General features: G+C 37.0%; 2 protein-coding genes across 2 annotated transcripts in view; both read left to right on the forward strand.

Annotated features, from left to right (window-relative positions):
• AGTPBP1 (ATP/GTP binding carboxypeptidase 1) overlaps positions 1–6,671 on the forward strand; it is a 52,053-nt gene extending 45,382 nt beyond the window's left edge. Inside the window, exon 25 of the mRNA XM_086629030.1 lies at positions 6,494–6,671. Coding sequence (XP_086485156.1) covers positions 6,494–6,671 — 178 coding nt within the window. The remainder of the gene's footprint in view (positions 1–6,493) is intronic.
• GOLM1 (golgi membrane protein 1) overlaps positions 1–14,128 on the forward strand; it is a 217,097-nt gene that overhangs the window by 126,546 nt on the left and 76,423 nt on the right. The window lies entirely within an intron of this gene.

Raw genomic sequence — 14,128 nt, forward strand, 5'->3', positions numbered from 1 at the left:
CGGGAAACAGCTTTTAATTTATTTTTTTTCTGTTTCTTAGTGCTTTAAAAAGCAGGGTTTTATTAACATCTTTTGAAACCTATATGCCAAATCTGTGAAATATGTTGTCCGTTTGTTGTTTCAGTCAATCCTTGTATCCAAAGTGCTGAAGTTTTAGTATTTCTTTAGAGTTCTAGACAAGATATTAAAAGTATCTATCAGCTGAGGTGTCTATTTATTAGATACCTGTTCACTTGAGTGCTGGAAATACACAAAGAGCCTCGAGTAAAATTTATAAAGCTGATTTCTGTTCCTTTTCAGAAGCAGTCATGGGTCAGAAGGTAGTCACACAATTCCTTAATTTATATGTCCAGACTTCTGTTCCCATTATTCTCTTTTAAAAAGGTACTGCTTATACTTCCCTTGTACTTACATGATTCATGACTTGTTACATACCATTGGAGATGAATGAGAAGCTGCCTACAGAAAATGCAGGTAAAAAATTCATTAATAAGAAGTACAGAAGAGAGTAGTTTTTACACAGCTGTGATGTCCCTGTAATGTTAAAGTAGAGCAATGAATGAGATTGTAGTTGCTTCCTTCATATTTTGGATGTTACTGGTGTTACTGTTTACAAAAGACTTTTAATGCTTTAGAGGATAAGCAGGCAAGTTTAAACATTCAAATCTAAACATGCAGAAGTATTGCTTTTATTATTTGCGAATGATTTTGAGAATTTCTCAAATTCTTTTTGGTTTTACTAGTTGTAATTAAAATGTCCAAGTAAATGTTAATATTTTAAAATACACCTACAGTACTTCATTACTTATAGGCTCAGTTTCCATGAGTTCATTTTGAACCATGTCTGAAACATATTTGACTTAAGAAAAATAAAGCAGTAAGTAGGTTTATTTCCCTCTGGCAGTGCACTTTAACATTTTAAGTGATGAATTAAACACTTTATTTTTCTTTAATTATTTCAAACTCATTTGCCAATGTTTTCCCCCCAGTTCCAAATGGAAAAGATTAGACTGCATGTAATAGTGATCTTGTAGTAAGAATTATAGTTGTTATGCTGACAGGTTTGATAGGGCCTGTATGCAATGAAACAAAAACACATAACTGCAGTCATAACTATTAGGACTTACTGGAATTATCTTTTGAGCAATAACTTGACCTCTTTTTGGAAATTCTAGTCGTTTCGGTGATTGTTTCAAGGCTCATTGGTGTGTTCTGGAACATGGTGTATTTTTGTTTGTTAATTTGATTTAATTATAGCAGAGAAGCAGACTGAGCTTTGGGGACTGGGCATGTCTAGAAAATGGTAGAAAAGGAGCTGTGGGAAAGAAAAAACTTGATGCAAAATCCATTTCCTGCATTTAGTCTTACACGGAGAAAAGATACTGGACTGATGGGGCAAGGAGTGAGGGGCATATGCAGTGAGAATGTGTCTAAGATCTCCTTGCAAAGGGTCTCTCTCTAGGCTGCTTGAAGGAAACTGGGTTTGTCCTACTTTCTTTTCCTCCCCCTTAATAACTCTTAAACTTTGCCCAGACATTTGCATACTTCTAATCTCCTTCACCTGGGAGTAAAAATTTTTCCTTCGCACTCTCCTGCAGTATTTGAGCTTTTCTTGGACTTTCTTCCAGTACCTTAGGAGTACAACTTCGTTAAAAAAAAAAGTATCTTATGCTGCAACTTTTGTCCTGTCTGTTCCTTTCAGAAGGTTGGAAGAAAAAGCTATCAAAGGTGAGACCCAGAATTTCACTGGTGGGCCTGGTGGCAGTGCCCACACACCAAGACCCTGCTCTGACCTACTTGAAAATGATTGCTTGTAATTCTGTGTAGACTGTAGCATCAGAGTACTGTTTGTTTTTAGAGCAAAATAAGGAAACTAGTCATCTAGGAAAGAAAAAAAAGAAAAAAAAAAAGAAAAAAGTGTGATGAAGAGGTTATATTCTTCATACCATTTTTCAAGTTTTTCTTCTGCTCTTGGTAGTATGATGCAAATATTAGTGTGGGCTACAGTCAGTGATTGTTGGATCCAACTAATTTAATCCAGTTTTAAGTTTCACAAAATGTTTTTCAGGGTGACAGCAAAAAGAAAGTGTTCAGATTACTTTTTATTAAGCTGTGGAGTGAAATTTTGTAACTCTAGAAGTGGGGATATTTAAAAGCAAGACTTAACTGAGATTTGGATACCCAGCTTCTTATGGCTTAGAAAAGAGTTGAACACATTGTTCTTTTCTTTAGCCTTGGAAATCCTCTTGAGGAAATATCCTTACTACTTGGGAAAAACACATAGGTGAAGAGCTCCTGAAGGGGACAGCACATGTAGCTGCATGTGTGACATTGTCTACTGGTGTTGCTTTGCTGATCCCTAGAAGACAATATAGACCCTAAAGGGAAATTAGGAGGAAAAGTACGGAGAAACAATTCCTTTGTGATACTTCCTGACTCGCTTACTCCTCTAAAATTTTTCCCTCCCCTGCCAATGCAGTTTTAAAAGGAATCATTAGTTCTTCAGATTTTCCTCTCCTTCCTCTCCCAACTCCCCAAGTAGCTGCAACTCTCTGTAGTTTGGCAGGGAATATTTCTCAATTTTTTTCTTCCAAAGTTTTAAAATGTATACACTTCCCCTGTAGTCTCAGAAAACTGCTGATCTCCATGGGATTGAAATTGGTAACGGTTGTGTCTGGCTTGTGGATTAATTTCTCTGTAATTGAGTCATATGGATAATGAAAAATCCAAGTATATCTTTTGAGGGACAAATAAAATTTTAGTTTGAAAAAATATACTGTGTTAGTGAATAGGTTTATTTTTCAATATGTTTGGAGCATTAATGTAAATCAGAAAAAACACGATTAAAAAATAGTAAAAATGTGTTTTACCTAAAAGTTGTATTCATTCCTAAATCATCAGCAGAAGATGTAGAAAATACTCTTTTTTAAATGAAAGAGGTATTCTTATAGTTCTTCAAAAACATGAAGATGACAGTACTGTACCAGGTATATTAAACAGGTATTTAGGAGATCATCTTTTTAACCATAAAATGTTGTTGTAGTAAAATCTACAAAACTTTTGGTTTTCATATAATATTCTCTTTTAACTGCCATGGCTTCAAAGAAAATACACAGATTATGGCATCCTTTACAATACAGAAGTGTAGTTGTGTGATAAACAACCTCTGCTAATCTGAGAAAAATAATGGTTTCCTTTTAAAAGGAAAAGCAGGAGGTGTAGGGGTAGCGGAAGAGGGATTATTGAGCAAGTTAATTAGAAACAGCCCAAGGGAAAAGTTAGGAAATTAAAACCCATAGAATCAGCATGACGGCAGCTAAAAATATATTGTCACAAGATATGCTGAGGGTGGGGAGCAGCAGGGAGGCAAATAAAGAATTTGATTAAACAGCAAGAAATTTTTTCAGGTGTTTTGATTTCTACATTTCTTGTGACCCAGCCTCAGAAAAACGGTGGAGTAATAATTACACATTGTAGATTCATGCTAACCTTTAGAATAAAGATTGCTGGAAAGTTAAATATCCAAGGTTAACTTTTGCTACATCAGAAAAAATTATGCCATGGGAAGGCAAATATACATGAGTGGTACGTGACACAGGTTTTTCCTTTGAATGTAAAAAGTTCTCGGATACCATTTTGTGAGCAATGAATTTCATAGAATTTCATAAAATTTCTAGGTTGGGAAAGACTCAAGAAAGGGAAAAAATTGTAATAAATATATTTGTAATATTTGTTTTCATTAATAAATGATTGAGATGTCGTGGTACATTGTCCTGGATGGTAGTAGAAAGCTAGGATTATTATGAGACAGATTTCAGAGCTGGTTTCTACATTAAAGGTTTATATAGCTTTGAGAATAAGATCTGTTCATCTATTCTAATGTTACTTTTGAATAGAGAAAGTAATTCATAATGTTGATTTTCTTTTTATTAAATGGGAAATGTCAATGAAAAGCATCCCAAGGTTTCGGATGAGAATTTTAAATGTACATATGGCAGAGCAAATGTCTAAAATGTATTACATCAGGCACACTGACTTTAAAGACTGCGCAGTGGCTGAATTTCTAGAAGATAAGGGCATGCCTGCGTGCTTACGTATATGTGAATAAGTAAAATAAATTTATACAAATATAACAAGAATATATATTGAATACATATACCTATGTGTTTTTCAAGACAATATAAAATAGGACATATTCTATGAACTGACAAGACACTTCGAAGAGGTCAACTATGTGGTTTGCTTGTATGTACAGTTCTGTGTTTTCTCCTTAAAATAGGTTTTGTTGGTTACTTTTTTTAACTGGATCAAATATGTGAGTTTAATTTCCAAATAATAACACTTACTAAAAAGTGTATAGAATTTTAAGAGCTTTACTATTCTATATTACACCTTACTAACATGAATTTTTGTGTCTACTATAATGCATTAACATCTCATTGTCAGTAGTTCATAAAATATTTGTCATCGACGTAGCTCGTTGTAGTTTTCTGTTTCGGTATTCAGAATTATTAGTTAATATTGGGCCAACGTTCAGATTTAATGGCTCCATTTCCTGTGAATTGAATTACAGTCTATCCTGTGATTGCGTGTGGATTCCACATACGAAACTAACAAATCAATATCTGTGTTAAGTGATTCGAAGCAGAAGTTGCAAAAAAGCTGCGTGCTTGTTGGAATTTGAGAAGTTTGGTGAAACTTTTCGTGAAAAGTTTCATTTTGTTCTTTAAATACACGAAACATTTAAACTTCTCCCCGCTCTAGCTTGTTTTTCCTTAGAAGAAGTGTTAGGTAGTAACTTCCTAGGGCGGAAAGCGTCACAGGATGAAAGCACAGAAAACTTGTATTCCTTTGCTGGTTCCATCACAGGTTCTTCATGTAAAGCATGTATCCTTATGGTATGTTGGGTTCCTCACTTGTAAAATGAAAGAGATATCTTAGCAAAACTACTGGTTCGTCTCTCCTAAATGTAAATGATTTTGTTTTAAATACCCAGTTCATAGTGAATTGTTGTTAAAGGTTAAATAATCTTTAAAAGTATTTAGTTTTGGTGATCATTCTTTTTTGCATGGCTTAATGAGTACGAGCTTGTTTAGTGAACCATGCTATGGATTGTTTTAAAGGTAAATCCAGAGGCTGTGGCTGCATTGAATTTTTGATAATTGATTTTCTTATTGTTTTAGGCCTCCTCTCCTTTTTTTTTCTAAGCTAGCACTAGCAATTCTTCTCATTTGTTCATCTCCCAATATTTGAATTAACTGTCAGCAGCACAAAACATTACAGTGTAGCATGTCATTGAGGCTATAGGTAGAGCAGGAATACTGTGAGATTTATTTATACTGAATAGAGATTGCATTACAGATTTCAGGAAGTCCATTTAAACTCCTAAAAGACCTTTAGAAAGAAGCAGAATCTTTTTAATTATAAAGCCACAGACAAGCTAGGCTGTTGTGTGCCTTATGACAAAATTTGTAGAAATTAATATGCAGACATTTCTACAAATACTCTGTGATCTTTCTCGATAAGAAATTCTTACTGTTTTGTATGAGTTCTGTATGATTTGATTATGAGGTAAAATGCATTATGAAACCTTCTTAGGACTTCATCTGAATCTAAAATTACTTATGAAATATTTAGGAATACTTAGTGCTTTTAAGCAAATAGCTTTTAATGTCCCAAGGGAGGTTAGTAAAACTGAGTCTGGAAAACACTTGCCCCTCTGCCCCTTCTGTCTGAGGGAAGTGAGAGGATCAGAAAGATTACCCTTTCTCCAGTTAACACTAAAGGTGTTAGTCCTCTTATTCTTGGAGGCCATTAGTTAAGGGCACAGACCATTTTGAGGGTAGTGGCTTAGCTCCTTAAATCCACTGCCTTTGAGTTGCAAGGCTTAACATACAAATCTTAGGTTTTAACTGTGCACAAGTGCGTGAGGACCTGAAATGAGTCAAGTGATTCATATGGGAACTTAATCTTAGTTGGCATAAATGTGACTCCTTGTTTTGTCACCTCTGATAAGTACAGTGTAGTTGCTCACAATGCTTTTCAGTAAAATGGATGTTTTAATAAAATACAAAGGTTTCCCAATTGAATTTTTAGACTCTTCTCTGTTTTTTACTTCATTTCTGTCTTATGGCAACTGCTGTTTCTTTATGTAGTTGTATCCTTCTGCAACAAATTCTGATATTGCTGTAATTATATGAGGTTCTTAACAGGCCATGAGTATAGGTCTACAGTGTGTAGACAGTTTGTTATGGCACGTTTGGATAATGAGTTGTGTATGACTGACTAATTAGTTTAAGGTCTTACAAACGTAGTTTTGGCTCCCAGTTTGTTTATGTGCAATTAAAAAATCGATACTATTTCAGGTAAACTGCCCCTTTCCTGAGATAATTTTTGGATCTGTGTGTGTCAGGATGGGGACAGGGCATGATCTGACTATATTGTTCCAAGTAAAACTTGTAACATGATTCATGCAACTTCTTGTTCATTATAGCCCTACTACATATGTTTTGGATGAAGATGAGCCTCGCTTCCTTGAAGAAGTTGATTACAGCGCAGAGAGTAATGATGATCAAGATATTGAATTAGCTGATAATGCGGGTGATTATGAGGCACCTAATCAAGAAGATGGACTTTCAGACTCAGATTCAACAAGGATACTCCTTTCTTGAACCATCTTTGCAGCCTGTAATAGGAAATTAAGTATCCTGGACTTTCATGATCAAGTACTTTCTCATTCTTGTCTACCAAGGGGATATGCTTAAGGAAACACAAATAACTGGGGCTTGCCTAGCTCAAGGACAATACATATTTCTGATAAATTGGCATTTGTTTTATTTAAGGAGTTCTGTGTTTCCTTTTAGCACTAAATAGATAAATTTATCTACTGGTTCATTTTCTACTAAATAGCACCGCATGGCGTTTTGTGTCCTTAAACCCTATCTTCAGAAGAAGGGAATATAATTTATGGTGTGTCAGAGTACAGAAACTAATTCTTTGTGGTACGGTGCTTTGAGTTGCTTCCTGAAAAATACGTATGTACGAATTTTCTAAATTAATTTGTGTATGTTTGTGTATATGCGCGTGTGTATACTGAGGTGAAGAGGTTATTTTTCAACATTATTTCAAAGATACTTGACTGTGTTTGAAGTAATGTAGTGCCTGCTCTGGAACCATTCAATAATTACTGAATTAAAAATGAAAAAGTGATGTATGAATTGTTGCACTTGTTTCTTGCTTCTGAGAATTATATGGTTTTACCACACTACTAAGTGAAAATATATAATGTCTGTTCACAGTTCAGGAATTTTGCACAGTGACCAACGCAGCCTGTGCTTACAAGAACTATACTCTTGTATAAAACTCTTTCCCATAAAACAGGCATAGTTTAATATGAAGAGGCTTTTTTAAGTGTAGATGACTACAAGAATTGGTTAGATATGTACACTGCATGTATGTTCAGCTGCCCAGTTGCTTAATTTTTCTTGTTCAATATGCACGTTGTTAAAAAGAGTTCATTTTACTGGGGGCACATTAACTGTATACCCAATTTAAATGCTTTAAGAAGGAGGGTGAATTTTGGTTTAAACGTCTTTTGACTGGTCTCAATCCAGTCTTAACCCTGGTCTGGGAAGGAGATTGAACTGCAAATTCCTGAGGTCTCTCCCAGCCTGAATAATTACTCTGTGATTCTGTATTCTTCATGTTTAAAGTCCAGCTGTCAGGCATAGGATTTACACTTCTTCATCTTCTCCTGTCATCTACTAATTCTTATTGCCTCTTCCCTCTGCTTAGAATAAGGTCTAATAGCAAAATGAATTTGTCCCCTGTTGTTTACAGAACTGACATGTTTTACGATTAAAAATATTTTTGCAAAATGATTTTACTTGATGTGACCCAATTGTAGCATTCATTTTCTGCTGCATGTGCAAGGGCTTTAAGAGCATGAAGAATAACACTTCTAAGTTACAGCAGGTTTTTAACTGATGAGAACTTTGTGTATTTTTACTGTTGCAAATAAAACTGTGTTTTGGAGGGGAAGAGTGCCTTTGTAGAAAGATAAAAAAAAACAAACCAAATCAAACCTGGAGAGAAGAGAATTAACTGTGTGAATGATTCTCAGTCAAGAGATGGATTTTCACCAGGATCTGCTGTTTCAAACTCAGCATTGTTTGGTGATGCTTGTCCATACCATCCTGATTCTGAAACTGAGGAAGGGTTTTTGATCCCTCATGATACACTACTGTATTTTTGCTTAAAGGCTTAAATGTATATTGCTAATCACACAATTTTGAGATGTGAGGGTATAATGGAAATATTTACGTTCTTGTCCCTTTATAAACATCTCTCTCTAGTGAAAATTATCATTCCTTGTGTTCTGTGACCTGCATACTGTAACAAAGTTTATTTAATACCCTGTTGAAGAGGATCCCTCTACATTGAAACTGTAGAAGAATTTGGGAATCTGCCAAACGGAAGGATTAACCTTGCCATAGACTTTGAACTATCTTTAAGTCAGCACAGTGAGAGCAGTGCTGAATGCTCATATTGCTGTGTCAGTTTTATACTAGTTATCTGCATAAATTTTCATCCTTAAGGACTTGTACTTCAGAACCTTACATAAGTAATTTTGACTTAAATTTCAGGAGGTGCAGGATGCCACACATTAGTTAACTCCATTGTGCATTTCTCCTTAGTTTTCATATGAACCTATATTAATTCTGTAATGCTATTTTCATACCACAAGCAAGTTCAGAAATATACTTCATCCGTTTTGAAAGAATTGTGGCTTAGTGGTGGTACAAAATTATCTTTTCATCCTGAGTAAATATGCATATATGTTCTTCTCATGTCTTCTACAGGTTTTAGTCTGTGCAAAGAAGGAGTTATGAATGACTCATGTAACGGCTCAGGATAACAGGCACTTTCCTAAAACAGCAATGTTGTGTTTATATATTGGGTTCTAGTTCACTTATGCATTAAATTAGATGTACGTGTTTGATTAGGTGAGACATCAGTCTGGCAGTTGTGAGTCTGAACTTAACAGCAGTGCAGTTCCCACTTTCTCCCTATCTTACACATTGTTGAAAATGCAAAGGCCCTTACCTCTTACACATTCTGCAGCACTTCTTAATGTGCCTTCTGAAAGGCAGAGTCTCCATTCGTGCTCACGGGGATGCCAGTTCAGGGGAAGAACTGCCGCAGAGGTAGCTGCTTCATGCTGCTTACCCCTGCTCTGCTACTTGTTGCCATTGTTGCAGCGGTGTTGGCAGACACATGCCATTTTCCCCTTTTGTCTGTTTTAGTCGGAAGTCTGGTATTTAGCTGAAAATGGGATAGCTGAGGCTTGAGCACGTGCTCCATTCTGTTACAAGGGCATTCACCCTGAATGAATGGGCAGAAAGATAGCAAAGAATGGCAGCTTCTTGAACTGTCACAAATCAGTCATCTAGCATGGCCTGTCCCAGACATTTGACTGCCTTTGTTTTATGCATTGGCATTCCAGTGTGCTCCTGGTTTTAAATTATGCTCTTTACTATAAGCATGACTGATTCTATATAGGAAAAGAAGATGCATCTTTTTCCAGTAATAACAACAAAAAGATTATAAACAATAATTACATATGTGTTATTTACTGTCTTGCTTCTAAATGATTGCTGGATGATTAATTACTTTGTTCCCTTTCCAGGTATAATTCAAGTTGCAGCACAAATATTGGTATTGTGTCTTCACTGGTGACTTCCCCTGGTGTAATGTAACCTACAGCTGAGACTGCAGTTTGTGCCAAAATCTTGCCTGGTCATTTTTGGAGGTGAATTGCTTTATCAGCCTGACTTATCAGGGAGAACTGTTTTGAATCTCAAATAAGACTGCAGTAGCAGTAAAGACTGTTCACAAAATGCAAAAATCCAAGGTTTCAGATAGTTTCTATTGTAAAGCCGTGATAGATATAATTGTTGCGGTGTTATTATGCATGCCCCAATAATAAAATACATAATAAAGAATTAATTACAATCACTTTGCTTCCCTATTATTGGTTAGAAATGTTTAAAGGATTTCTCATTGTAGCATTTGCAGCAATGTACTTATCTATAAGAATCAGAGTGTGCTTAGCTTCCAAAAAGGAGGATATTTTTGTTCTCCATCAAGTTAAAGTCAGCGTGCTGCAGGCTTAGAGTACCATTTGCGTATTAATAGATTGAGTTATAACTCTCTTAAAAAAGCTTAATATTTATCAATGCGTGTAAAACTTGTGAAGGCTTTGGATGAACCACAATGAAGGCCACTGCAGAGCACACAGAAGAGGAGAGTCTTTTGGTGAGAGTCTTTCCCTCCTATACATGGCTAACAGACTTTCATCTGATCTAGGAAAGGCACAAGTTTATTCCTCAATGTCATCCCTTTACAGTTCAACTCAGACTGCAGTGGAGGACTAACTTATTTTTACTTTTTATATTGTTGCACTAGCAATTTTAACATCTGAGACAATTTTTTTGAGGGAAAGCTTAAGATAAAAGCAGATCTTCTAGTTGTAAGGAGCTGTCTGAAAAGAGCAAGTGGTTACTAGGAATCATCAATGTCACTTTTGCAAATACATATGCAGTTAACTCTATCCGTCATGTTAGTTTAAGTTGAACAACTTCCTTCACAGGCTCTGTTGTCCAAACTTTTATAGGGTGTAGAAGAGTCACTGTGACTCTTAAGTTAGCCTAAGTATATCTTTCTTTGGTGTTAATGTTTCTAAGGTCATCAGGATGTAAAGCATTTGAGATGTGACCTTGCGTCTTGATTGCTTAAATAAACTAACTGTAGATTGCTTTGAAAGAAGGGCTTCAAAATATGAAATGCTAAACAGCTTTGACACCTAGTAAAGAATATATTATCTGAAGTTATGGATGACTTGGCTATTTTTAATAGTATCAGGTAAAGAATTTGTTTAGTCTCTGTAAAATGCTTCATAACTATGAAACACATCGCCTTAATTCTTCTGTTAATAGGGAAAGTTAAGTGCAATTATATTTTTTTCTTTTTTGGTAAAAAGCATAATGTTAGCACAGCTTTCAAAAGAGTTCAAAAAGAATCATCGCTGAAAATTATGGTTTTAGCAACAAAGGAAACAGCACATGATAGGATTTGTTGATCCAAGTCATGTGGCTACTGAATGCCAACCAGCTGCTGCTTTTTGCTGCCTATGCAGCGTTCTTGCCACAAGATGTTTATGCTTAGTGTGTGCCCTTCTTTCTCGAAATGAGGTTATTCAGCATGCATCGTTTTTCATGGTAGATTGGACGAATACATACTTCAACTAGCAGCAACACATAGCACTACAGTAAATTTTCACTGGGCTGAATGTGAAATAATAAAAGAACTTGACTAACAAAATTCCGAATAGTATGTCCATCCGTGAAACACTGCTGTTAACACGGAGTGGGGAGATTGACTTACAATGACCTGAAATAGGACTCTTCTTTGCACTGTCCCTCCAGACTTAAAAAGGTAAGATAATAAATATGCAAAAGGATCTCCACAATTTAGGACAGACTAAGAAGTTTATTCCAAACCCCAGACTACCCTTACCTACCTTTAGTCCTACTCACTTCAAAAGAAAGATTCGCTTGTCGTGTGTTTAGAGAGTAACTCACTCCACTACTCTATTTTTATTTTTTTTTCCTCCGGAAAAGGCAACTGGAGTCTAAAAATAATGTAATACTATTGTAGAAGTCTTCATACAGCTTAATCTGAATAAGGTGTCTCAATTTAAGGTAAGTCCTAAGCTTAGAAAAACTGTCAAGGTCATAATGAGGTTTGCCCCAGAACATGTAGGTCCGAGACCCAGGAATGGCTGAGACAAGAGGTTGGCTTTTACAGAACAACGGTCACTTATGTTTAACCCTGGCTCCTGAAACAGCTCTGGGAGGCTACTGGCTTTCAGAGTTGAATTCCTTTTCACTGAAGTGGTCTTTCATCACTTTATTGGTTGCAGACCACTCTCCTTACCAAGCCTCACTTAGATGTTCAGGGTTAAATCAGAACTGTTGTCTTCTCTGGCTAATTGTTAAGGCAACAAAAACCACTCTCAGATGGCAGCATTGCACTCATGCTCACTTCAGGCCAAAAAGAAAATGAATATGAAAATATTTCAGTGTAAACAAGAAATGAAGCACAGAGTAAGGAAGACAGATGATCTTTAAAATTTTTGTATAATATTTGCTTAATGGTACCATATTTACATAAATCTTTTGAATGATACAAGCAGTCCAGCTGATCCCACAGACTAAAATGGCTCAGTTGTACATTTTGTGAAGACAAACTGGAAAGAGGTGTCTCGCCCAAACTCTTTAGCCAACAGTCTGCCTTAATACTTGGCTTTGATCCAGCATCCCACTTAATTTGATTTCGTACAATACGCCGCTAAACTGGATCAGACAGTATTCCAAAATAACATATGCCTGTTTTTTTTTGTCCTGTGAAAACTGCTGCAAAATTTGCAGATTCTCTGCAACAATCATCCTGCTGTTACAGCTTGTGTATAATCACGAAAGGGACAAGTTCTTGTGCTTTGTCTATACTTGTACGTGAGCTCAATTTAATCCACATCTGCTCCAAGTTACTTTGTTCTTCTAAAGCATCCAGTCTGGCCAAGCCAGTCCTTTAGCTTAAGTGATTAGCCAGTGACATTTCTCTCTTCCTTTGGGTTTGACGTCACTGTTGATAAAAGGTTTCTGCTATGAATCACACCAGTCAGGATTGCTTGAAAATTCTCCTGTTATCAAATGTACACCTTGAGTGTGTTCCAGAATGAAATAAGAGGCCCCAAATCACCCATTTAAATACAGTAGCTCATTACTTGGTATGTCTGGTTCTTGTTCCTTTTGTCCAAAGACTGGATGTCTAGAACAGATGTAGATTATATTTCAAAAGAATATTTTTTCAGATCTATGTTACTGGAATGAGTGAATTCAGGAAGATATTAATTGTACAAATCCTTTTATGCTAAGCACCAGGACCCAGATTTTAATAGGGAGGTAGATCAAATCTGATGTACTCAAGCAGGGGTGGCTCCTGGCCAGCTCATTCTACAAGGAAGCCGATGTCACTTGGCATTCCTTCTCACACAGCTTCCTGTTGTTGAGGAGAAAATGCTGTCGTTCACAGTAGAGGAAGAAGTCTTCACCTTAATATCATTCACCTGGCTGCATCTGCCTCACAGACCTTAGGGATTTGCAGGCAGATTTTCCTCTGCCTTTGAGCTGTGCTCTGTGGTACAGGGAGAGGGAGAGAAGGATAAATTACAGTTTTTCTGTCTGAAGGGTCACATAGGCTAGCGTGTAAGAGCACCTACCCTCATCTGTGACTTGTCCAGCAGAGCGGGGTAGCTATGGGCAAAACACGTATTAGCAGCAAAAGAAAATGGAAGAAGAAACTCCTCCTTCGTTTCTCATCTGTGGACAGAAGAGGCAAATGGGGCCTGAGGAGCTCCTCAGCCATTGATGTAATTCCTTCTTGCAATCCCTGCTGTGGGCTTCCCCCCATGCCATGGGGTGCTGATGGAGCACTGTGGCCAGGGTGCTGGCACAGCTGTGAGAGCATGCCCACAGTGGTACGAAAGGTTACACTGGAGGCAGGAGTGGGGCTGTTGAGATGGGATCATTGGTGGGTCAAGGATTCAAGAAAGAAAATATCAGCCCAGAAATCTTAGGGGAAAACCAGAGGGCAGCTAGGTGGGAGTCACTGGGCTGAGCTGCTGGTGCCATGTGTGGGTGGCAGGCATCTCATTGTGGGGCTGAGCATCCCGTGGGAGCCTGTTCTGTCTGTGGAACCAATGCCTCCCTGGCCCCCAGAACCTTGTTGGGGTGGTCAGCACACTGGTGCTTTGCCTAGTGGCTCACTAAATCCTAGCTGCCTTTTGTGCATGCCAGCCAATGAGTAATTGCTTCATGCTTTCGTGTTGTACATACCCTGCTTGCAGCGTCTCTTTACACCCAGAATAAGATGTGTGAACAAAGGGACCCAAAAGAAGGGTCCTAACATGTCTTACAATGACTGATCAACCCACTTGGGTGAATCATACAAAATTCTGGGCCTTCAGGAACCGAAGGTTCTTGTCATAGAAGTAGGATCCTTGGGC

Source organism: Tauraco erythrolophus, chromosome Z (genome assembly GCF_009769465.1).
Source record: "Tauraco erythrolophus isolate bTauEry1 chromosome Z, bTauEry1.pri, whole genome shotgun sequence".
NCBI classification, from domain to species: Eukaryota; Metazoa; Chordata; class Aves; order Musophagiformes; family Musophagidae; genus Tauraco; species Tauraco erythrolophus.